The sequence below is a fragment of the Diaporthe citri genome, assembly GCF_014595645.1.
Source record: "Diaporthe citri strain NFHF-8-4 chromosome Unknown scaffold_2, whole genome shotgun sequence".
NCBI lineage: Eukaryota > Fungi > Ascomycota > Sordariomycetes > Diaporthales > Diaporthaceae > Diaporthe > Diaporthe citri.
The window spans coordinates 4,644,782-4,669,177 of record NW_025064847.1 but is presented as its reverse complement, the minus strand read 5'-3'; the positions used below and the strand labels follow the sequence as shown (position 1 = coordinate 4,669,177).

At 57.2% G+C, this 24,396-nt stretch overlaps 8 protein-coding genes across 8 annotated transcripts; 6 read left to right on the top strand and 2 right to left on the bottom strand.

Annotated features, from left to right (window-relative positions):
- Positions 1-692: 692 nt before the first annotated feature.
- INS49_006825 (uncharacterized protein) lies at positions 693-1,639 on the top strand (the record flags this gene model as incomplete). Its single annotated transcript, XM_043167592.1, has 2 exons — positions 693-1,407; positions 1,464-1,639. 2 exons carry the CDS (start codon positions 693-695, stop codon positions 1,637-1,639), a joined length of 891 nt encoding a protein of 296 aa, XP_043028736.1.
- A 1,523-nt stretch (positions 1,640-3,162) lies between these two features.
- Positions 3,163-3,636, top strand: INS49_006824 (uncharacterized protein; the record flags this gene model as incomplete). Its single annotated transcript, XM_043167591.1, has 2 exons — positions 3,163-3,246; positions 3,331-3,636. The coding sequence occupies 2 exons, from the start codon at positions 3,163-3,165 to the stop codon at positions 3,634-3,636; spliced, it is 390 nt and encodes a 129-aa protein (XP_043028735.1).
- A 537-nt stretch (positions 3,637-4,173) lies between these two features.
- INS49_006823 (uncharacterized protein) lies at positions 4,174-5,181 on the top strand (the record flags this gene model as incomplete). Its single annotated transcript, XM_043167590.1, has 1 exon — positions 4,174-5,181. One exon carries the CDS (start codon positions 4,174-4,176, stop codon positions 5,179-5,181), a length of 1,008 nt encoding a protein of 335 aa, XP_043028734.1.
- A 433-nt stretch (positions 5,182-5,614) lies between these two features.
- Positions 5,615-8,159, bottom strand: INS49_006822 (uncharacterized protein; the record flags this gene model as incomplete). The annotated part of the gene is made up of 3 exons (XM_043167589.1): positions 5,615-6,025; positions 6,092-7,369; positions 7,428-8,159. The coding sequence occupies 3 exons, from the start codon at positions 8,157-8,159 to the stop codon at positions 5,615-5,617; spliced, it is 2,421 nt and encodes an 806-aa protein (XP_043028733.1).
- Positions 8,160-10,673: 2,514 nt separating this feature from the next.
- INS49_006821 (uncharacterized protein) lies at positions 10,674-11,386 on the top strand (the record flags this gene model as incomplete). The annotated part of the gene is made up of 2 exons (XM_043167588.1): positions 10,674-10,872; positions 10,959-11,386. The coding sequence occupies 2 exons, from the start codon at positions 10,674-10,676 to the stop codon at positions 11,384-11,386; spliced, it is 627 nt and encodes a 208-aa protein (XP_043028732.1).
- Positions 11,387-13,624: 2,238 nt separating this feature from the next.
- On the top strand, positions 13,625-15,753 carry INS49_006820 (uncharacterized protein; the record flags this gene model as incomplete). Its single annotated transcript, XM_043167587.1, has 3 exons — positions 13,625-14,279; positions 14,342-15,503; positions 15,561-15,753. The coding sequence occupies 3 exons, from the start codon at positions 13,625-13,627 to the stop codon at positions 15,751-15,753; spliced, it is 2,010 nt and encodes a 669-aa protein (XP_043028731.1).
- A 1,247-nt stretch (positions 15,754-17,000) lies between these two features.
- On the top strand, positions 17,001-19,254 carry INS49_006819 (uncharacterized protein; the record flags this gene model as incomplete). The annotated part of the gene is made up of 3 exons (XM_043167586.1): positions 17,001-17,345; positions 17,413-19,021; positions 19,091-19,254. The coding sequence occupies 3 exons, from the start codon at positions 17,001-17,003 to the stop codon at positions 19,252-19,254; spliced, it is 2,118 nt and encodes a 705-aa protein (XP_043028730.1).
- A 1,203-nt stretch (positions 19,255-20,457) lies between these two features.
- Positions 20,458-23,172, bottom strand: INS49_006818 (uncharacterized protein; the record flags this gene model as incomplete). Its single annotated transcript, XM_043167585.1, has 4 exons — positions 20,458-20,466; positions 20,535-22,808; positions 22,878-23,056; positions 23,124-23,172. 4 exons carry the CDS (start codon positions 23,170-23,172, stop codon positions 20,458-20,460), a joined length of 2,511 nt encoding a protein of 836 aa, XP_043028729.1.
- Between the last annotated feature and the right edge of the window lie 1,224 nt (positions 23,173-24,396).

The window sequence follows — 24,396 nt, the reverse complement described above, 5'->3', positions numbered from 1 at the left end:
TCAGCAGTTGGCCTGAAGTTGGGCCTGCGCTAGCAGCGAAGCAGCCTGGCTGGGCAAGGTTTAGTGGCCACGCGGGAAAGCTACACGGGACTCGCCCAACAAACCGGCAGCACTAGCTGGTACTTTTAGCAAGGCACGCGCACCTCGGCAACCTGTCATCTTGGATCAGCGCGCTGCCGGACAAATTTTGGTGGGGTCACGCTGCCCACCCACCGCCTTTCTCGCCCACCCGCGGGCCCTCTAGGCCCAGGCTCACTTATTGCTTGCTGGTGAGAATGCAATTCCAGCTTCTCCCCCCCAGGACTGTGCACGCCCTCGCTTGAAGACCGGACACTGCAAGCCACCTCCCGATCGCTTGCTACGACAGCGCCATCCCTCGTGCCGCCAAAGATACTCCTCTCGAGTGTCTGCTCTTGGGTTGCGCCAACTTCAAAGCCCTTTCCTTCGCTGATGGTCGCAACTCGGGAACTCGTACACTGCATCGCATACCTCTGACCTGGAACCGACAGCCATAGGTAGCCAAAGATCAAGTCATGTATGTCTCTGCTGCCCGCCTGCTTGCCGACTTGGAGCATGTGCGCAAGAACAAAACAAGGAACTTCCGGACCTCGGTGTTTTCTGCTCGCTGACCACCCTTCGACACAGCACCGACACCTCAACCTCCGCTTCCACCTCCCAACCGACCCTCGACCATGTCCTTCTCGACCTACCTAGGGTATTTCTTGGGAGGCTATACCGCCCTGACAGTCTTCTTCTACCTACTGTCTCCCATGTCGTCCAAGTCCGGCTTTGTGGCGCGTTGCCTCGCCTCCTACATCTGCCTGGTCATAAGCGCCGCCTACGGTGCTGTCGTCTCCGTCGCCCTCAGCTGTGTCGGCCACCGGCAGATCGCACAATGGACCACCGGACGCGTGTTCAAGTACACCATGGCCGCCACCACAGGCGTCACCTTCGAAGTCATCGACCCCAAGGGTTACCTCAACAAGGTTAGGCCCGCCGTCTTTGTCGGCAACCACCAGACAGAGCTCGACGTGCTCATGCTGGGCTGCATGTTCCCCAAGTACTGCAGCGTGACGGCCAAGTCCAGCCTCAAGAAGCTGCCCTTCCTAGGGTGGTTCATGACCCTGAGCGGCTCCGTCTTCATTGACCGGAAGAACAGCAAGGATGCGCGCGCGGCCATGAGCGGCGCTGCGGATCAGATAAAGACTCTGAAGCAGAGCGTATACATGTTCCCCGAGGGCACCAGGAGCTACGCAAAGGAGCCCATGCTGCTGCCCTTCAAGAAGGGCGCTTTCCACCTTGCTGTCCAGGCCCAGGTGCCCATCGTGCCTGTCGTTGCGGCCAACTACAGCGATACGCTGTACATCAAGGGCATGGTCTTCAAGTCGGGCAAGATCCCCTGCAAAGGTGAGTTTAGTTTCCTCCGTAGTTGTGCGCATGGGCAGGACTGAGAATATCGGCAGTGCTCGATCCGATCCCAACGACGGGCCTGACCCCGGCAGACGTGGATGAGCTGTGCAACAAGACCCGGGAGCTCATGCTCAAGGAGATCATCAACCTCACGTATACGACCCGTGGCCAGGAGGCTCCCATCGCAGCTTCAACTATCAAAGCGAGCGGGGTTGACCTGAAGCAATGAGCGGCAGATCAATCTCCATGAGGAGTCCATGAGGAGAACCGCCCCAGCCCAGACAGTGCCACGGTGCTGCTGCTAGTGTTGGGTGTCGCGCAGCTGGAGAATCGTGCGGCCAGGATGAAGAAGAAGAAGGGTTCTTCGAGGACGGATAAGCGATGGCAACAGTCTAGTTGCGCGGGAGTCACCCCTCGACATCCCAGACTTGCGCTGTCGCAGGAGGCATACGTGCTGAAGAAGATGAGGATGAGACACAGGCCAGAAGCATTTGATACCCGCGATAGACGCATCCTAGAACGGCGCGTTGACACAGGAATGGCCTCAGGCCTTATACTACTGGTTTGCTGATGACTAGATCCGGAAAGACCTGTTTGTATACCAGATATCCTTGAAAGAAAATTCGCTACCTCTCGTGTTACTGACCTGCTGACGGCAAGTCCCGTGAAAAATCAACTCGCCATCTTGGCGCGCCGTGATTCATAAACAGCTCTGATTTGGGTGCGATATTGAGAGCAGCCCGCCCTGTGAGCCAGGCCACAGCCGTGGTATGCGCAGACATTGAAGGAAGGATGACTACCCAGCTGCGGTGCATGACACTAATTCCGCCTGCTCCAGTCCTGAACACACCCCGAAACCCCAGAAATGTACATAAGGATTTGAGCGCCAGTCACGGATCGTCGCACGATAGTTGAGCAGCAGGAAGTTTGGGCTTGTGGACTTCTTTATCGTACTACATGCTGCCAGTCTTGAACAGAACCAGTGGGTGGCCTTCCAGAGCAGCAGCAGATCTGGCGCGCATGCATGACCACTGCTTCAAGACATGTGCCACATCCCCGGCCCTCCACACGGATTTTCTCCTGCCGTGGCTGGCTGCGTCTGCATGTGATTATAGTGCTGACCGTACCCTTGTGTGCTGCGTTATACGAGCGATACAAACATGCATGTCCTACTGCAAGTGCTGGGCGATATGCTGGCTTCCCGCCTTGCCGAGTTCTTCACAGCCGCCGAGGAGCCGCAGTATATATGAACATGTACACACATGGCCTGTCCCCAAACCCTCTATATCATATTGATACAGTTTACGACAGGATGCTCGCCGCGAGAAACGCTCCTCAAATAGATGTTGGGAGAGGGGTCAGAACGTCAGCTGTGTGGTATGTCTTGTTTTAAGGTTTGGGCAATGGCCCGTCCATTCCGATTCGGCGCTCTTCTCTCACCTTGTATGGTGACTGCGGAGGCCACAGTCTGGTCTTTCGTCCTAAGTTGTGATCGTCAGACAGACAGACAGTCAGTCAGTCACTGCTATCAATCACTGAACCACTCATTCCCCCCGAGTGAAGACAGTTGCAGTTGTAGTCGGGACTTGTCTACTGTTAAAGAAATTCTCTCCTCGGTTTCTGCCACTGAACACAAACCTGAGCATCAACCCACAGTCTCCCAAACAGCACGCACAGAAACCAATACTTCCTTTGATATCGCTATAGCGACCAGGCCACTTGTCCAAGGCCGGATCTCAGCCACCAGGAAAGATGAAGCTCCTCGTCTGTCTCACGGTCCTCATTGCCGCAGCCATCTCGATAGCCGACCCGGTCGAGAAGCGGACCGCGGGTAGTGTAAGTGTTGAGCCAACCCCCTGGCGGCAGACTGCTATAGACATCGCATCCGGGGCTCGACTAACCTTGTCCGCCGCCGCCCAGGTCGAGATCTGTACCGGCCCCGCGGCAACCGGCAACTGCTCCGCCGACTCGTACGAGCTCGAGGCGTGCCACAACGTGACCAGCGAGTTCTCGGGCAACGCGGGGACGTTCGCGCCCGAGGACGACAGCTTCTACTGCCTCCTCTACCTCACGGTGTGCGGCGGCGAGTGCAGGTCGCCCACGGGCTGCCCGCCGGGCCTCGTCACGTACGACTCGCCCGAGAAGTTCAACCTGACGGCCCTGGCCCCCGGCTGGGACCGTCTCATCACGTCGTTCGAGTGCCACGCCGGCGCGCACCCCTCATAAGAACCTTTCTTGACGAAGCCCAGTGGTGCTTGGATGGGCTTGACTTGGTGGTGGTGTAGCGGCACGGTACCTGGACTGTTGGTCTACCCTACCTTGCGCAGGGGTAAGATGGTCTGGTCACTGCATGTGAGAGCGTGCAGGGATACTCAAACAGCTACCGACCCCTTGTCATGCATGACGTCTGAGCAAGGTGGGGCGGGTGCAATGTCCTGTCATGATGGCGGGGTAGAGGAGCTGTCTTTTGGGGGCCCAACGTTGCCGGGTCGGAGGTGGAGGGGGGGGGGGGGGGGGGCCGCACCATGGAGTTTACTCGGCATCGTGGAGGCGCATTTTTGGAGCCAAATGGTAATCTTCGGCGAACGGGAGGCTCGTTTGGCTTGGCCTGAGGAGAGCAAAGAGGAGAGGACTAAATAAAACCCAATGGGTAGCCACTAATAAGGTCCGCCAAATAAATTTCGGGGCACTGAGCCGTCCATTGATACCGATATCATCGAGCCATCCTCATCTCGTAATAGCAACCCATCCCTCCCGAATCTAATGAGATATCTAAACGTCCAGCACTCCCCAACAACACCAACCTTCGCCTCCAGACTCGCACAGCTCGCACGGCACTTCACAACATCAGCCCCGTCCTCACCAACAGCCACCAGCGCCAGCGCCGCCACCACCAAGATGGCCTTCGAGACAAAAGCCACCATCGCCTCCTTCGGGGGCACCCTGCTCAAGCTCTCGCACCAGTCCTCCACCACCGGCACGCCCATGAACCTCAACCTCTACCTGCCGCCGGCCGTCAAGCAGAACAAGAAGGTGCCCGTGCTGATCTGGCTGTCCGGGCTGACCTGCACCCCGGACAACTGCACCGAGAAGGGCTTCTTCCAGCACGGCGCCAGCCAGCACGGCATCGCGGTGCTGTACCCGGACACCTCGCCCCGCGGGCTCAACCTCCCCGGCGAGAAGGACTCGTGGGACTTTGGCGAGGCCGCCTCCTTCTACGTCGACGCCACCCAGGCCCCCTTCGACAAGAACTACCGCATGGAGACGTACCTGACCGAGGAGCTGCCCACCGCCCTCTTCGGCAGCGACGAGTTCAAGGACAAGCTCGACGGCAGCCGCGTCTCCCTGGCGGGCCACTCCATGGGCGGCCACGGCGCCCTGACGCTGTACCTGCGGAACCCGGGCAAGTACCGCTCCGTCTCGGCCTTCGCGCCCATCGCCAACCCCTCCGAGTGCCCCTGGGGCCAGAAGGCCTTCTCGGGCTACCTGGGGGCCGACAACAAGGCCGAGTGGGCAAAGCACGACGCCACGGAGCTGGTCAAGGCGTGGGACGCCAAGGCCCCGCTCAACATGCTCGTCGACGTCGGCACGGGGGACAACTTCTACAAGCAGAAGCAGCTGCTGCCCGAGAACCTCGAGCAGGCTGTCAAGGACGCCGGCCTCGGCGGCCTGACCCTGCGCTACCAGGACGGCTACGACCACTCGTACTTCTTCATGGCGAGCTTCAGTGACGAGCACGTCGCGCACGCGGCCAAGTTCCTGGGCGCGTAGAGGTGTAGGTAACTTTTTGGGGTTGCGTGTGTGGTTTGGGAGTGTTGCAGCAGGCGGACCACGGGATTGAGCCTGGTCAAAAGAATGCACGATGTTTGGTTGCCTTGCGGCAAGAAAATCAGGTTATGTGAGGTGCAACGCCGGGAACGAGCGTGGTATATACATATACAATCCAGAATATGAACAGGTCCGAAAGACATCGAGATGGTCTAGGTACGATAGTCGCAGAACCTCAAAAAGCCCCCAGCTCCACAAGTAGATGCAATCCGCGAGGTCCTTTGCACGAACCTGACGGTTTTTTTTTTCTCCCCCTCAGACCCCGTCCATCCCATGATGTGGTTGATGGTGATGTGATGATGTTGGCGACAAAAGCAAATGACGACAGCCACGCAAGCGACAGTGGGTATCATGGCAACATCCGCAAGCAAGCATTTTAACTCAACCGTTGCTCCACCGGACTGGCGCTGCCAGTCTTGGCCCTTAATTCGGCCTCCAATTCCCTCTTGATCCGTAGGTAGGCCAGCTTTTCGAATCGGCTCATCCCCTTCCACCAGTGCTGGCCCGCTCCGTGCTCGCCGACTCGGTCCAGCAACTCTGCCACCTTGACTCGGACATCCCTCTCCTTGTGGAACAGGCCCAGAGCAAGGTAGAACAGTCCCGCATGCGACTCCGGCGCCACGGAAAGCAGCAGGCAGATTTCTTCGTAGCTGCGAACGTACTTTGCGAAGCCGAGGTAGATCTCGCGAGTCTGCGATTGTGTCATGCGCTGCATCCGCAGCCGGTCGTGAAGGTGGTGTAAGTCCAGGCCCTTGAGCGGTTTGATGGTGTACATCTTGGCCATGTCCTACGATACGTCAGCATTCTTGTCCACCAGCCAGGACCTGCTCCTCGTTCAAGCCTCACAACTCACCTGAATATAACTGTAATAACTCCTAGTGTTCCTCCATCCCTCAATCCTCGTGACATTTCCCGCCAGCTCTTTGTGCTTCGATGGCTCGTCTGGCCAGACGTATCCATGTCCACTAAGGATGCCATTTGCGCCAGAACTGGGTGTGATCACAGCGCCGCCATCTGCACCCTCGTCACCTCCAATGTACAAGGCACTTGCTCCGTACACGCTCTCCTCAAATGCAGCAGCCACGCGGGTGAACTTGACCACCCAATCTCTCCACTTAGCCCTGACAACCCTCTCGCCATGACGGGCTGCGATGCTCTTAAGAACATCGGTCATGAACGCCTGATCTCCAGTCAAGTCCGCGCTAGACGTGGAACTAGAAGTGGAGATATTGACAAGACCTGCATAGGAAGGATTTTGCTGCTGGAAATATACCAGACCCTCCGTTGCCGCCGCAGGCTCGATCTTGCTGCTGATAGTCATGCGGCCCTTGGGCAAATCGCACAATAGATCCCACCACTCCGGATGATGTTCAAAGGTCGGATTTGTGACACCCGCGATGAACCCAGGAACCTTGAGAAGGTCGTCGATCTTTGTCAAATCCGTATAGGGAAACGCATGGCGTGTGAAACCCCTCAGCATACCGCCAGAGGCAAGGGCACATGCGGCCAGAACGGCCTCTGCAACTTCGCCTGACGGCATGTTGTGACCGAGGAAGATAATTCTCTTCTGTGTCAGAAGGGCGTTGGCAAGGACGATAATCGGATGTGTGGTAGGGCCATTCGTGGTGAGGTGCGCATGTGGCAGGAATGGTTGCGGCGATTTCCCATGGGGTTCAGAGAAGTTTTGGATCAACTTGATCAGGGAGAAGTCGCCCACGGACTCGGGCATGACGGCCACCGGCACCTTGATCGGAATGGGTATGCCTTTGTACATGACCTTGCTTTCAAACTCGTGAGTATCCCTGGGGACAGAGTACATCGCCTTGCCCTCGAGGAAAGCTTTGGTCCCGGCTCGTTGTATCTCTGGCCTCTTCGCCGGCTCGCGACTGGTTTCCGTAGGTTGGTCTGAGCTGTTTTCCTCCTGGTCTTGCTCGATCCGCTGCTGGACCATGCGCTCGAATTTCTCGACGAAGAGGTCCTTGTTCTCACTGGACTGCAGCAGTTGCCTTTCGAGAAAGCTCAATTTGGGCATCAGAGACAAATCCATTGCGTTGACAGAGTCATAAAGCATGGCCAAGGTCTCCGGCACTGGAGATTTGAAGTATTCCTCCAAAGCTAACAGTAATAGCGGCTGATATGATGATGGGTCAGTCTCTCTTGTTTCCTTCCAGGGCCAGAGTCCCACAAACCTTGTATATATGCAGGAAAGGATGCCGTGTGCAGACGGCCATCGCCTTCACTATCGCGCCTCTCTTCACGGATTTATCTTGTTTTGTGTTCACCAAATTCAGCACATAGACCAGAGGGGGCCCCTCGCCGCCTTCTGGCTCACTGTCGGTCGACTCGTCATCGTCAAATTCGTCGTCGTCATCGTCCTGCTCTTCTTCTGCGCCATCATCCTCTTCTGTTTCCTCGTCGATGATGCCCGCAGCTTTGTTTCTCCTTCTTCGTCTCCTCCTTCTCCGCGCCTCCCTCTCTTCGTCTTCCTCCTCTTGGCTTGTGTCCTTGTGCAGGAAGAATATCGTCCAGTCCTGGTTCCGCATATGTGCACCATCAGGCAGCATTAGCTCCGCCAGCATGTTTTCATCGCCAGTGATGGCCATAGGGTATTGGTGTTCCATGATGGGTCCCCTGTCAATATCGAAAGAAGCGACCAAGATATATTCCACATGGTTCTCGCTGGAGCTCCGCGGGTATTGGGACTTCATTTTCCGCTGAGGGTGCGCATCAGAGTTGTAGCGCGGCATGGGAATCACGCTGCTTCCGGACAGCGATGAATGTTGAGACGACACACCGGTGCCTGATGATGGTGTCTTGGACTTGGAACTGGGGTTCGAGGTGCGGTCCGTTTCCGAGACCACGCCTCCGGCGCCAGGGCCCGGAGGGATTGGCGACCGTGACGGCCTTGAGTGATGTGACATTTGCGAACCGGAGCGTGATGACGGCGGGAATGACGACAGTGATGTCCTTCGCGTGTGCACAGCCGTCGAGGAGCTTCCATTATTGAGGCCTGACTTCTGCGTGTGGTAGGGCAGCGCCGTTTGCGCCGATGCCATGATCTTTGACTTGGTGATAGTGGTTCGCGCCTGGTCAATCGGCGTTGCGCGTATCAGGGGTACCGTCGAGGTCGGTGTATGGACGTTCGGTCATGGGCGTAGCCTGAATGTATCGAGATCGGACCCTTGAATCAGGGAGTTGTTGTCAGCGGCTGTGAGTAATTCAGGATGTGACGGTGTAGCCGTGGAGTTCGGTTGGCACGACAGTTTGCACTGCCGGCGTCGTTTCGTTTCGTCTTATGAATCAGTGAAGCGTCGAAACCAGCAGGCTGGCTTGACTAGTACTCTGATGTATTCGGAATGACAGCGCCACTGGATATTGGATTCCCGGGCCAGCGAGGCGCATCCCGAGGTGTTGCTGGCGTGACAAGAAAGTCTATATGGCTGGAGTCGCACAGCAGCAGGTTTGCGCAACAAGGCTGGCGGAAAGCAGCCGAGAGTGTTTCGGGGGATGAAAGAGGCCTGGTGTGCACCGCCGTTGTGTCCTTCAGATGGACGGCACAGACACCGGGTTTCGGCCCAAGGTGCAGTGCTTTGGCTCTGCTTAAGCAATTGGGCCTTGCCGGATGTGTCGCGGAATGCGATTCGGTGTCGAGGAAGGAGAGTCGGGAAAAGGAGGGGGTCGTGTGGTCGGGATGATGGCTCCCTCTGGACTGGAGGGGTTCAGATGATCTCCGATCAGTTGAGTCGCTCAGGATTGCGAAGTCGACGCAATTGGGCAACGGGGCCCGTGAGCGCTGGTTAGAGTTAAGATGGAGCGCGGACGTTGAACGTCCAAATTCGCTGGGCCAGGGTCCGGACTGGACTGGTGAAAGGGGTGTTGATAGGGTGGGCAAGGAGGGTGGTGCAGGTCGGTCGGTGGACTACCACTGTATGGCACGGCGTAGCATGGCAGCACTGGCCTCGCCTTTTAGTCAAGCCGAGTCAATGCGTAGGGAATGGACGGACTGAGACATGATCTGCTACAGCAGGAGCATAGTTGACTACTGGAGGAACCGGATAACGGAAGAGAGGAAACAGAAGACAGGAACTAGGTGGGATGGGAGAGAGGGAAGAAAAGATGGTTTTGGAGGATTCTGATTCCCACACACCTCCTCCTGCTGCTGCTCTCACACATGGTACCTTGGTATAGACCACACCCACTGCTAGGCAAATAGGCACGCATGTATCTATAGCATGTAGCTTAACGCTCACCCACCCACTCTTCCATGGTATCCAGCCATACGTAATGGATGTAACGGATGGATACCACTCAGCATCCATCCATGCACACTTTGGGGTCCTCTGGGTAAGCCTTCCCTTGTGTTTCAAGGCCCGTTCTTTCCTGCTTTCCCTCTTTCCGGCCCCCTCCCCCTACTCGCTCATCACAGAGAGAGATGGAACGTTGATGGCTTGGTGGACCCCTATCGAGGCGTGCTCCCCTGACAGGGGTTTGTGGGAGAACTGTCAGGTAAATCTTGCAAGAGCTGCCTTTTCCGGTGTTATATCTAGCGGCCCCCAAAACAAGCCTTTCCCTTCCTGGCAGCACCTCCACGCCTGTCGCCCCTGTTCGGTCGGTGCATTGTCCGGGAAATGATCTGTGCGGCTGCTCTTTGAGACAGCCCTGGAAGAAAGAGGCAGCTGGGCGGCCAATCCTGCTGCGAGGTGTGGAAGGGGGCGCTGCATGCGCTGCAGGCCCTGCCCTGAGATCTCCATCAGCAAACAGGGATGCCCTGCACCTGTGGCGCTTGCTAGCCCCGGCCGTTGCTGGGTGAGCTTGTTGACCTTTTTCGCGTCCAGCCGCCTTGAGCGATTTCATCATCTAGGCTTCCTGCCCAACCGTGAACTTTGATTTGCATTCATTTACACTGCATTTCGGACAGCACAGCGGACAAAAGAGATTGTATCGAGCCTTTTCGATTCCGAGACGTCAAAAAACGAAAACAGGTCTCCACCTCCGAATAGCCGCCGCCAATTGATCCCCTGGCCCTGCCAAGCAAGTCGCATGTCGACGTGTTGATTGTTATCGATACCAAACAACAGATCCAGCAACGGCACTACGCGCAGTGCTCCGCATCAATGGTGGGTGCAAACCATGACGGAATCTTCCCCACTTGGTGTCTATTGATGGTATACTCACAACATGGCTAGGCACTACCGGCTGGGCACCTGAAGTCGTCCTCCCAGGCAGGAGGATTCGGTTCGCCTCGCAGCTCTCCCTTTCGACGACCCGAGTCTCCTGCATCGCCATCGCCACTCCGACATTCAACACCCTCAGCATCGCCGTCCAAATCAGGCCAGACAAGCAACTCTTCGAGATTCGCCGCGTCGACCCCGACAGGTACCACTGAAAGCCTGACGCCAAGAGGGCAGACAACCACACAGCAGCCGTCACCAGAGATGTTCAGTTCACCACGTGCGCAGCGCCCCGCACCGGTGACGACTGCATCCTCCACATCTATCACAGGCCATAACAGCGCGTTGTCCCAATTACAACCTGCGCAGGTGCGCACCTTACGTGAAGGCTTCCAGATTCTGGACCGAGACAGCGACGGCACCGTGAACAGGGAAGATGTCGCCGACATGCTGAATCAGCTTGGTAGGTCCACCGGCAACACCCACGCGGCTCGAAATAAGCCTACCCAAGACTGCGATATGCTAACGAGTGGACCCACGGCGGTACAGGCCTCCCGTCTAATGCGACAGAAGTATCCCGCTTCTTCCCTTCTTCCGGTCCGCAGACCATCACGCTCGCAGCTTTCCTGAACAACGTTGCCAGCAGCTTGGCCCCTCTTTCTCCCAGCGCTGAGCTGGCCTCAGCATTTTCCGCGTTTGACGACGACGACAGCGGCCAGATAGACCTGGCGGAGCTCCGGGACGCCCTTTTACATACGGCACCGGAGCCGGGGGAGAGGGCACTGACAGCCGCGGAAATCGATCAGGTCATGAGCGGGTTCTGTGGAAAGAGGGCGTTCGGTGGCAAGGTGAAGGGCGGAGGAGCAGCAGGCTTCGGAAAGAGGGGGGAAGTGTTCCGCTACCATGACTTTGTAAATTCCATTGCTGGAGGCCACGGAAACGGAGGGGCGGCTGAGGAGGATGAGGCGCAGGAGTAATGATGTGTGATGATTGATGATGCATGGTTCATGGGGGCTGGGGCAAGTTTCGCTTGTCACCACGGTTAATATATCAGGGGCACCAAACGGTAATCGCATACACGGCCTGGTGCTCTTTTTGCTGATAAGAAATGGTGAGCTGGGGCATGATATCTCATCAACCCGGTGAAAGTATCAGCCTCCAATATTTCCAGTAGTAACATCGGCCCAATCACGTCGACCACGCCGTGCATGTGTGTTTGCGAGTGCTGCGAACTATGTGTGTATGCGTGCATATGATTTGTGTGTGTTTGTGGGTATCGTACGTACAGAAGGTCACCTACTCTTGGCGGTGAACTTTGGACCGGACGTGCTTGCATCGCGTCATCGCACTGTAGCCGCTTCCTAGTCAAGCGAATTGGTCTAGACGGTTTGAAGAGAACGGCGTGCCTGGAGTGTTCGCATCCAGGAGCCAACCTGCCAGCCTAGTCCTTGCTGACTAGGCTGGCGGCCAAAGAGATGCAGCCAGTGGGTGGTCCATATCGCTCGCAGCCGGGTAGAGCCAGCCACTGGTTTTCCGTGTGGGAGGGCAGCGTGGAAGGTTCGAGAATTCCATCGGGTCAGTGACATGAGGCAATTTACGCTTATGGCGATACATCGGTTAGACCGATTGACCCTTGGGTCGATGCGGATAGGCAGCTGTCACTTTCTGTCCCAGGGTCCTCCAGGGCCTTCCCCCCACACCCTGCGCGCCGGGAGCCTGTGCCGGACGGGCTGCTCCCGCCTCCCCAGCCCGCGGGTAGTGATATTGGTCGACCGTTTGCAAGGGTGTTGGGGAGATGTGACCCGAGGCGCAGAGAAGGAGGGGGGCACAGATGGATCTCCTGCCCGTCGCTGGGCCCTGGCTTGCATCAGGACTGAATACGCCCTCTGGGCAGACGGTCTAACGTACCTACATACAGTAGGTACACAGCAGCGGCAAGTTCCCCCCCAAATAGCGGGTCCATGTCTGTTTACTTGTGCGGCGATTGGGCGCGGCTGGAAATCCAGGTGGTTGAACGGACGGCGATTGACGTGTGTTGACCTGGCGCTGAGTGGTTGTGCAGGCCCTGCAGACGGGGGCACACTCGGTGCAATTGGGTGGCATATGAACCACAGAATGCAGAGTGCGGTCGAGAGGCCAATGGATGCTGCCTGTCTCTTGCCAGGGGCCGGAGCGCCTTGCCGTAACTGCTCTTGCTGTCAGGCAGAGAGGCGCGTGTCGAGACTGAGCTCTGCTGTGGCTCTGCCGTGCTGTGTGCTGGGCTGGGCTGGGCTGGTTTAATCCCGAGGCCCTAGACCTTCTTCCCTCGTCTGGCCCTCCTCCGCTACGGTGTACAAGGCCAGCTGGATACGGTTCGTCGATATGCTTGAAAGCTGATAAATCTCCCCGGAGCCCTGTCAAAACCTCTCACGCAAACCTAGAACCCTCCCATATTCTTGCTCTGCTTGATAATTGCTGCTCTTGTCCCCGGCCCCGCCCTCATCTTCTCGAGTCTCGCCTTCCAGCCTCGTCTCTGCCTACCACCAGAAATATCTCGACTCCTCCGCCTCCTGCTCCTCGATCAAGTCCTCAGGTACCTGCATAACCGTCCAGCTGGTGTTGCAAGTTCCCGCCCAGCGAAAGAGAGAGAGGAGAGAAGAGGACAGAAAGAGGTTCGGAGTTGATTGCGTCTTGCTTGTCCTCGATAGAGTTCGGCGCCGTGCAATCCGGAATCTGCAATCTCCCACTGCCCAAATCACACTCATACGCGCATACATCCAAAGAAATACAGCGCGTTGCAAACGGCTGCTTTGTTCGCCCACGCCTGAACGTTACATACCTGAGCGACTGTATCCAAAGAACGACTGGAGCTCCTACTCCACTGCAAATCCACCACCATCTGAAGCGGCCGACAAGGGGACCAGCAAAAAAAAAAAGGGAAGCCCCACGTTTGTTCCCATCCCGCACCCGTTATTTGTTTATGCAACAGTCGGAAGTCTAGGTTACCCAGCTTGACCTTGCAAATCGCATTGTGTGCATAGTCTTGTGCGGCCGCGGCAGGACAGGCAGACAGGACAGGACAGGAGACCCCAATCCAGAACTTTTTTTCCCTCGCCGCTGTGACCTGCACTAGTACTGTCCCAGTACGCAGGACCAGGAACTAGGGGGCTTTCCGTCAGCCAGGGAGGAAAAAAGTCATAGAGCTCGGCTTATCTCACCTGCCTGCTTTATTTCAAATGAAGTTCTTCGGGAAGAAGTCTACCAAGAAACCCCACCCCAACGACCACGACGACTACGTCTTGGACGCAGACTACTTTCATTCCGAGTCATCCTCGCCCACAAAGTCACCGTCCAAGTCCGCCTCGTCGTCGCCCAGCAAAAGGTCAGCCCGACCCGCTTCGCCGGCGACGCCAACCAGTCCCTCGGGAGGCGAGGCAAAGCACCGCTCCAGCAGCTCCCGGCACTTTTCTAGAGCCTCGTCCGACCTCGGCAAATCTTCTTCTTCTCGAAAGAAGAAGGCCGACACCAACACACATCCTCTCAATCTCCCACCAGACGAGATCAAGAGGCTCTCGAGGCTGTCAGCCATGAGTGCACGCGAGTCGGTCGACAGGATGGACGTCGATCCGCCCAGCAGCGCAGCGACCCCGTCGTCTCCTCCACGGCAGGAGTCGCCGCCTGCAGCAGAGCAGACCGGCGAGCAGACCCCTCCTGCCACCAATGGGTCGTCTTCTCCCAAGAAAGAGGACGCACCTGCTCCTCCCCCGCACACGAGCGATCCCAACAGCCCCCCGCCGACCCCCGCCGACGAGGCTGAGGTCTTCAAGAATCTGGGCAACAAGTTCTTCAAGGAAAGAAACTACAGGCGGGCCATTGAGGAGTACTCCAAAGGTTTGTTGCGTCTTCGCCGGATATTCCGACAAGTTTTGGTTTACTAACGAATCAAACCCCAGCCGTCGACCTGCAACCGGACTCAGCCACGTACCTGGGCAATCGGGCTGCCGCGTACATGGCCGATGGTAGATTTGAATCTGCCCTTGAGGACTGCAAGCGGGCGGTCGACCTGGACTCCACCAACCCTAAGATCTTGCTCCGTCTGGCCCGGATCTACACCAACTTGGGACAACCAGACGAAGCAATGGTTACCTTCCAGCGCATCAGGCCCCCTCCTTCCGCCAAAGACATGGCACAGGCAAAGGAGATGTTGCAATATATACAATCCGCTCAGCAAGGGTTAGAAGAGGGCAGGGGACCGTCCCTGGTGCTGCACGCTCTCGATATGGCCGAGAGGCTACTTGGACCTGGGGCTCGGAAGCCGCGCAAGTGGCAGCTGATGCGGGGAGAGGCTTACCTTAAAATGGGTGGTGTCAACTCTCTCGGGGAAGCCCAGAATGTTGCCACTAATTTGTTGAGGAACAACAGCCAGGATCCCGAGGCCCTGGTCCTGCGAGCTCGTGGGCTCTATGGGCAAGGCGAGAACGACAAGGCCATCAAAGTCCTCCAAATGGCCATCAGCTGTGACCCTGACTTCCGGGACGCCATCAAATGGCTCAAGATCGTCAGGAATCTGCACAAGACGAAAGAGGAAGGAAATGCCGCGTACAAGTCCCGTCAATGGCAGGCTGCCATCGACAAGTACACAGTGGCTCTTGACGTGGACCCTGCAAACAAGGCCACGAACGCCAAGATCCTGCAGAACCGCGCCCTCTGCTACCAACAGCTCAAGCAGTACGATGAGGCAATCGCAGACTGCGACAAGGCTCTGAGTCTGGACCCCAGCTACACCAAGGCCCGTAAGACCAAGGCGAATGCCCTTGGTGGCGCCGAGAAATGGGAAGACGCGGTGCGAGAGTGGAAGGCTCTTGCGGAGGCTGATCCATCAGACGCTTCCATTCAAAAGGAGGCACGAAAGGCTGAAATCGAGCTCAAGAAGAGCCAACGCAAGGATCACTACAAGATCCTGGGCGTGTCTAAGGATGCTGACGACAACCAAATTAAGAAGGCCTACCGAAAATTGGCCATCCAGTACCACCCCGACAAAAACCCTGGCAACGAAGAGGCCGAGGCGAAGTTCAAGGACATCAGCGAAGCATACGAGACCTTGAGCGATCCTCAGTAAGTTGATGACAGAAAACACTTGATGGCAGGTGATTGAAGCTAACAAAAGTATAGAAAGCGAGCTCGGTACGACGCTGGTGACGACCTGGACATGTCCGACATGTTCGGCGGCGGTGGCGGTGGCGGCATGGGCATCGACCCTGATATCCTCTTCAGCATGATGGGCCAGCAAGGTGGCTTCGGTGGCGGCGGTGGAGGGTTCGGTGGTGGTGGATTCCCCCGGAGGCGGCGGCTTCCACTTTGCTAACGGCAGTGGCGGCCGGGCGCGTGGGTTCCCGGGAGGGTTCCAATTCTCCTGACAATCGGACGAGGAAGACGACGACAACGACGAGCCTGAGTACCGGGGACTGCTCCGAGGACGACACGCAGGCAGGAGGGAGTGGGTATGGAAAGGCATCATGGTGGCAGGCCGAAGCTGAGGCCTCGGCCGCTGCACATGACAAGCGACTGGAGCGGATGCGCCAGATTGGTGTCGTATTCCTTGCGGCCATCGTTCTTCTTCCTCTGCAGGTTGTGGGGTTGCTGGTGGTAGTCGCGGGCATAGCTTACATGTGCATTGTGGCGGCAGGGGTTCTCACATGACGATAGAGAGACGGAGACCAGGACATGTTGCCGGGCAAACTGAGCATCGTGGGTCGCAATCTGGGATAGATGGCTTTGCTAATTCTACTTGTGCATCGTTCACGGTGCTCGGGCGTTGGAAAAGGAGGAGGGACTGATGGATGAAGGCGAGGTCATGCCTTGTGCCATAACCCCCATCTAATCATGAACCTGTTTTACTATGTGTGTACGGATGACTATATACAAGATAGACAAGGTGCTTCTAGCTGGGCGCAATGCCAGACCATGTTCAAAACGCTTCGGTCTGAACTGTGGGTGACAGTATGACGTTAATTGTAGATGGGCAGGCGTCGAACTTGTTGCGACGAGATCGCCTCCATTCAATTCATTGTAGTTCGGCCTTGCGCTGTCAGTGCTCGACTCGAGCATCACATTATCAGCCAAATTATAACCCTCCAGGTCCCTCGAGACGGTGGGGCTGGTTTCTTTGTCCCAGGGCTGAGGTGCGGTCCGCTTTCCGGGGCCCTGATTGTCGCATTTCAGTAAGCGTCTGTACTGGTGGTACTGCACAAGTGGCCTCAAGCATTTTAGCGTGGCCTCCAAGCCGTCACTACCACAATCCCTGCTCGTTTTTGTAGGACACATTTCCTAACCGCAAGCTTCCTCTCGCTGCCCACCCACATTCACCGGCGACAACACACCAGGCTGCAGACGCTGCGTCGCTTTCCTTTTTCAACCCCTTACCTACGGGCGCTTCTGTTCCTTCCACCTGTTCATGGTGTCTTTTCTTGTGCCGCCCACAACTCCGTTCCTTTCATCACCCCAGCCTCTGCCTGCTGGCCGTTCCCGACTTCCTTTGCGAGCTCTCGCCTCGCCCTCGCCTAACCGGCGCAAGAAACAGCTTGATCGCCATCGCTCCACAAATCGGCGACCATGTCTAGCTACGACTATGACACAGACTCGTCCATGTGGCCGTTCTTCGCGTTCACGGTCACAGCGATCACGACGGTCCCAGCCACATACTTCCTGCTCAAGGGTTCTATAAACAACCCCTCGAAGCTGTTCCCCCGGGTTCAGACCGACTACAAGCCCAAACATGCCGACCTCGTCGCCTCACAACGGGCCAAGGACAGGAAACAAAACAGGCGGGTGGGCCTGACGATATTTGTTGTCCTAGGCTGGGCCGTCATGGCCTACACCCTGTATCTCATCCACTATGTCGAGACGCCTGCAGTGCAGAGAGTGTGGAATCCGTATGATATCCTGGGCATTTCCGAGGTGAGCCTTCACTCCACCTTCATACGTCCCACCTTCAGTCCTTCATGACGACTAACAACGACTACAGTCCGCTACCGAGAAAGCCATCAAGTCTACCTACAAGAAGCTGTCTCTGAGGTTCCACCCCGACAAGATCAAGCCCGACCCGGCCAAGAATGAGACAATCGAGTCGCTGAACGATCGCTACGTCGAGATCTCCAAGGCATACCAGGCGCTGACCGACGAGGAGGTGCGGAACAACTATATCCAGTATGGCCACCCGGACGGAAGGCAGAGCATGAGCATCGGTATCGCCCTGCCTAAGCTGATGGTTTCGGAAGGCAACGGCAAGTATGTGGTACTGGTCTACTTCCTGCTGTTTGGCGTCATGCTTCCTTACTACGTCGGTTCCTGGTGGTACGGTACTCAACGGCGGTCCAAGGAGGGCATCCTCATGGAGAGCGCCAACAGCCTGTTCAAGGAGTACAAGAACGATGTCGACGTTGGTGGCGTCATCACCGCGCTGAGCACCGGAAAGGAATTTGCTGCTGTTCTTAAGGGGGACAAGGCGGACGCCGGACTGTCGAAGATCGAATCGCGCATCCTGGCTTCAGGCGAAGGGCAGTCCACTGCAGCAGGCCTCTCGACCAAGGAGAAGGAGACGCTGGAAGACCTCGAGAACGGAGTCAGGAGGAAGACCCTGGCACTGCTGTGGGCTTACCTAGGCCGCATCGAACTGGATGATCCGACTCTGGAGAAACAAAAGTTCGAGGTTGCGCCCATCGCCGAGTCGCTGGTCAAGTCTTTCACGGCCATCGCGATCGCGTTCGGATTCACCGCCCCGATTCTTGCCTCCTTCCACGCCAGCCAACGGCTTATCCAAGCCCTGTCGCCTGTGGCCTCTCCTCTCCTGCAATTGCCCTTCTTCACACCTGCTATCGCCAAGGCTGTGGATGGTGACTCGAAGGTGCCTACTACCTTGCAAAAGTTCATGGACCAACCTGACTCCAAGCGACGAGAACTTGCCGTTGGCAAGGGTCTTCTCACTGAGGAGCAGTACAAGACCGCAGTCAGCGTCGCCAAGCAACTACCATACCTGCGGGTCGCAAAGGCTTTCTTCAAGGTCACCGGCGAGCGCTTCATCATCCCATCCTCCCTTGTTACTCTTGTTGTGAAGGGTCGTATCATCCCTCCCGGCTCTGAGAATGTCCCTGAGGTTAACGAGCTTGACCTTATCGACGTGGACCCAGCGGAAGATGACTTGGATGCGATTCTCGGCAAGAAGAAGAAGACTGTCAAAGGTGCCGACGGAAAGCCAGTGCCTGTTGCAGGTGACGACAAGCCAATCCTGCCATCTCTGGCTTTCTCGCCGTACTTTGGTCGTGAGCACTCTCCTCGGTGGCACGTATTCCTGTCAGACTCGAAGCAAGGCAAGATGGCCGTGCCCCCTTTCACATTCACCCAGTTCGACGCCCCAATATTCGAGGAAGACGGAAAGACGCCCACGTTCAACATGGTCACGCTCAAGGCACAGTTTGCAGCACCACCACAGGCCGGTCACTACACCTTTGTCATGCACGTGGCTTGTGACAGCTACGTGGGCTTCGATACCAAGATGGAGGTGACTCTTGTGGTGGAGGAAGCGAGCAAGGCTGCGGCGATGGCGGCCGAGGACGAGATTAGTGAACCAGATGAGGGTAAGTGTTTCCCACCGGGACCAATTCACTCTCAAAATTTGAAAGTACGGCATCTAACAGACCGGACAGATTCCATCGCTGGCATAATGAATGCAGCCAAGGGCGGTGCACCACCGCCACCAAAGAAGAAGAAGCCTGCCGAGGACGAGTCCGACGAGGAGAGCGGTACTGAGGAGGAAGAGGAAGACACAAGTGCGACTAATACAGATACAGAGCCAGAGGATGAGAAGTGAGCTGTGGCATTAGAGACTTAAAACACAAAAGGGTACTCGCATCCGTCCAGCATTGAGACATTGTGCCCCTCAGTTCTCTGCCCAGGCAGACCACCCTAGGTAGCTGAAATGTATATCCCTTTCACTGGTCACTGCAGCGCGAGAGAAGACATCAGGGTCTGTCGGGTTCTCGAACAGGGACGGTTTTGCACACGGCGTTTGAGGGTTCGGCGATTGATATTACTGCTTAGTAGTAGTCTAGTACCGGGAGAAACCCGGTGTATATACGCTTGGTGTATTCGAGACCGGACTGTACAGTCATGGTCATGTCTTCTCACTTTGTGTGTGCGTTGGACAATGCAGTATTTGACCTCGACCCATGCGTTCGCTGGCATCCGCCCCAGAGCCCAGTATATCCCGATGCGAGATTTCTGAGTCACCTGCGCCTTCTCAAAACCTTCGAGTAAACGATTACGTCGTAGGTTCTTCTGGATGGACTGCGGTAGTATCCAACAGCACAAGTTTTACACTACCCTGAGCTAAGGCCTTCGGCCCTACTTTGGTCTAGTCTCCGTGCGAGGGAGTTGACATCCGTGACGGTAGGCTCCCGAGTAAATGAAACCATCTGCTTGAGTCTCCAAGAGGGGTGATTGGTGTGAGACAAGTATCAACCAACCGGGATGAGCTCTACACGTCCCGACGAAAATTCAGAGTATTGTACGGCCGACGTGAAGATCTCTACGTGGATGCCATGGAGTATAATAGCTGTCAAGGGGCCTTGCAACACGAGAACCAGTGCAGGCAGCATTGCCATGGCTAGCTACGAGGTATCGATGATTTTTTTTTAAACAAGGGAACGGTACCATGACACTTTAGGATATTCGACATATGGGCAGTGGCGGCGATCTTGCACTGACAGAGTACTGTATAGACAGCCCTATAATCAAAAGAAGTAGAAAAGATGCCGCACGCAAGCCTGACGACGGCACAGGCAATTTGGGTGCGTTTGATTGAAAAACGGGCGGTCCGACGGGAACATCATCAGCTGTCCAAAGCCGGCATAGTGTCACGAATAAGCTCCCCATCAATAAGGACATAGTGGGATGAATAGAAATGGACATGTGTCTAGAAAGTATGTAATTGAAGTTATGTACTCTCGTGGTAAGTATATACAAATAGAACACAGCAAAAGACCGCAACATCTTGCTTTACCCCAGCGTGGTCTCAAAGGCACTATAATTCCAATTGTTAGAAGAGCAAGTACGATCTGGGAGGAGGATAAGCATGACAAGGACACATACCTGGGAGTAATAAGCATTCTGCCACTGGCACGTGTACGGCGCGGCGCAGGTGAAGCTGCCGGTCCACTGCTGGCCGCCGCACTGGGCGTACCTGGCGTTGGCCTTGTTGGCGGCGAGGGCGGTGATCTTCTCGGACGCCTTCTCGGCGGCGGTGACGATGTACGAGGACGGGTTGGTGGTGACGTGGCCGGGGAAGATGCTCGCGTCCACGACGAACAGGTTGTCGGTGCCGTAGACCTTGGTGTTGAGGTCGACGACGGCGGTCCCGCCGTTGCGGCCGTCGTCGGTGCCCAGCTTGGCGCTGCCGATCCAGTGGTTGGACCGGCGGTTGCCGTACGAGACCACCATGTTGTTGACGAAGTCCTCGACGCTGGTCGACGGGTCCGGGTACGTCCAGGTCAGGTTGGCGACGGACTTGAGCGACGCCTGCAGGTTCTTGATGCCCTGGATCACGGCGGCGACGTCGTTCTTGTCCTGCAGGTAGGGCAGCGTGGACACCACCATGCTCAGCCCGGAGGTGATGGTCGTCCGGCCCCGCGACACCGCGCCCCGGCCGAGGTACTGCGACATGGTCATGGCCTTGCCGTTGGGCGTCCCGTCGCTGCCCTCGACGCGCGCCGTCCACTGCAGCTGCCGCGTGATGCCGTCCGCGCCGACGATCTGGTCCCAGAACATGGGGCCGATGTTGGGCGCAGCCTGCGCGAGGATGCCGGAGCGCTTGTTGAGGTACATGTCCTTGTCGGCCGCGACGGGCGTGTCGAAGGCCTCGTAGAAGTCGTAGAATGTCACGTTGGGGTGCTCGACGACGGTGTCGGTGTTGGTGTGGTCCTCTAGGTTGTAGCCGACGGGGAGGTTGATCCACGACTGGTTGCCGACCATGGTCGGGCCGTCGACAGACTTGGCCACCACGGCGAGCTGGTCGGCCGGGCCGATGCCGCTGCGCATGAGCAGCTTCGCGGAGCCGAACGTGCCTGCGGAGAGGACGACCCGGCCAGTGATGCCCGTGACGTTGACGACACCCGCATAGCCGCCGCTGAGGAAGGGCTCGACCTCGATGCCGGTGATGTGGCCGCCTGAGCGGATCACTCGCTTGACGGACGTTCCCGTCCAGAGCTTGAAGTTCTTCCTGGCGTTGGCGGTCACCAGATATGTCGCCATGGGGCCACCTCGCTCGCCATTGCTGAACATGTAAGGCGTGTGTGCATATGTGCGGTTCTTCTGGTTTGGCACGTTGTTCGCCGTCACGGAAGTCCACCCGGCAGTCTTCAATCCGCTTGATATCACATCGAAGCCCTGTTGAAGGTATAGCTGCCCATCCATTGAGGGGTGGTCTGTGCCTGGGATCCTCGAGAAGACCCGGCCGGTCGCGGCGGTCATGTCTGCTGACTTCCAGCCACTGGGGAAGTTGTAGTCCCAGTCAATGGCGTTGGGCTTCCACCAGAGACCAGCGTTGATAGCAGTGCCGCCACCGAGGACGCAGCCAGCCATCTGGTCCGTGTCAGAGCAGGCGATGCCCGCCGAGTCGACCCAGATCTCGTTGCAAAGACCGGGGACGTCAAATCGCGTCAGGTTGGTGCTGCTTAGCCAAGTCGGCTTCACCTGGCCACCCCACCGGCCTGAAGACGGTGGCCCCTTCTCGATGAGGAGGACACTCTTGCCGGACTCGCTGAGCTTGTCCGCGATGGGGATGCCGCCTGCTCCGGCCCCGACGACGATGTAGTCATACGTTGCGGTTGGGACTGGAACGCCAGGGACGGACGTCGCCGTCGGCACGGATGTGGTTGTGGTAGTGGCGCCCCCACAGCTGCCAGTCACGGTCTTGGTGGCAAGAGCAGCCCACGAAGCGTATGATGGGTTGGCAGCGTTGGTGTCCAGGGTGGCAGGGAAGAGACTCTGCCCGTTGTCGTGCTGCGCGAGGGTGATCTGACTGGGGCAGGTCGGGTTGCCGGGAGCCGGGTTGGCCTGCGCCCATCCGAGAAGCCAGAACTTGGAGCTTGTAGAGACACTGCCAGTTGCACCGCCTTGCTCCCACGCCAGACAGCCCTGGCAACGGAAGATCAGGCTGTAGTGCGTAGAGTTGATAGTGGACGAAATCTGTGTCAGTGTTGCGTTGCCAGTGTAGACATCAGGCATCACGTAGCCTGTCGCATAACGGAACGAGGTCAAGATCTGGCCGTTGTTCGGCCACACCGTGAGGAGCAGCGAGTTCGTCATTGAGCCTCCGAAGGACGTGCCACACCACCCTTGGGTGGCTGGGTTTGGGGAGGCACATTGCTGTGGGCGGGGTTTGTTAGTCAACGAAGCTCAGTGTCTCTTGGTGTCTCTCGCGTTGAGTTCACATACTATGTAACCGATGAACTCTGCAGCATCCTTTGTGAGGGCATCCGAGGGGAGGGCGGCACCGAAGGTCCATGTGCCGTTCGTAGACGCCTGCGGGACGGTCCACGTATCGAATATGATTCCCGTTGCCGGGTCCTTGTACACAACCGCCGTAGATGACTGTGCCCATGCTGTCTCGAGGACTGTCTGCAGTCAGCCTGATGCTCGAGGCTGATCTGATCCATCAGGTGCAGGATGATAATCACTTACACGGCGCTGCGGCCAGGGCCAACAGGGAAAGGCGAGTGAAGATCCCCATGGTGCCTGTGAATGCAATAGTCGGACGCCAGGTCCTCTTCGACAAGATCGCCACGAGCTGAAGAGAGCACTTCTACGACATGTTGTGGTCGCTTGCTGCCGGCATGGGGGATTTAATATGAAATGCCCTGTCCTGATAAGCCCCCCTCCGGGTGTCTGGCCCCTGACCAGCCCAAGAAGCATGTCGACCATGGCTGCCACCCAGAAGATGCATCCCTAGGCCCCATCCGGTGCGTACGGATGAACCGACTGGGGTCTGGCCACGAGATGGGAATTTGCGCGGTAGGCTGGTACGACGGACGCCCCCGTCCGCATCTCAATTTGTGCGCACAATCAATTTGAGATGCAACGCATGACAAGTACGCACAAGGCGCTAGGAGAAAAAGGACCACGAAATATATTAAATCTCACGGAGGCGGCAAGCCACACAGCCGCCTGCCGAGGCTTGAGTTCCCTCGTTCCGTGGTTGCGTCGCTCTGGGCTCCCGTTGTCGCCACGGCCGAGAGCAGGCGAGACCTGGTGTGAGTGGCAGATCAAGCGCGTTGGGGCCGTGGCAACCCCAAATGTTGGTAGTAGGAAACGGTCCTGAATCCGTTGTATGCATGCACAGTAGTTGTACCTGTGCGGAGGACGTTGTGATGAGTGGTGCACCGACCAGGTATGGATATCCCGAGCCGCTGGTTCGTGGACGTGGACGTGGACGAGGTCAGTTCAGGGATACGCGTGTGGCGTCGTTGACAATGTGAGGTCCAGACGCAGGTACTGTATCTACTCTACCATGCGTGCAGCGAGAGACAGATGGAATACAGACAGATACAGTACTCGTACCAGACAATGGCAGAGAGGCTGATAGGCCGGTGGGCATGGCAGGGGATGCATGCTTGGCGAACCGGCTGAAGTCGTCGGCCGCCGAGACCGCCAGTGGCCCCCCTTCATCACCTTCTTTTGTCGCGGACATAGGGTCCGCGACATTGCCAAACCCGGTAAAGGGGCCCGCCGGCGTTCCAAGCTTCAGCGTTGTAGTTTGATGATTCAGGAACATGTCATGTGCCTGAGCGCGCTTCTGGTCAAATCACTTGATGCCCATTTCGCATCGCCCAGGGTCCAGGAGAGAAAGTCGCTTGCCGCTGGGCCGCGTTCGTGGGGAGCTGGGTTGAGGACGCCAGCTCGGAGGGCCAAGTAGGACGGACAGCCGGGTCGATCATTCCTGGATGGCCCAAGGAGG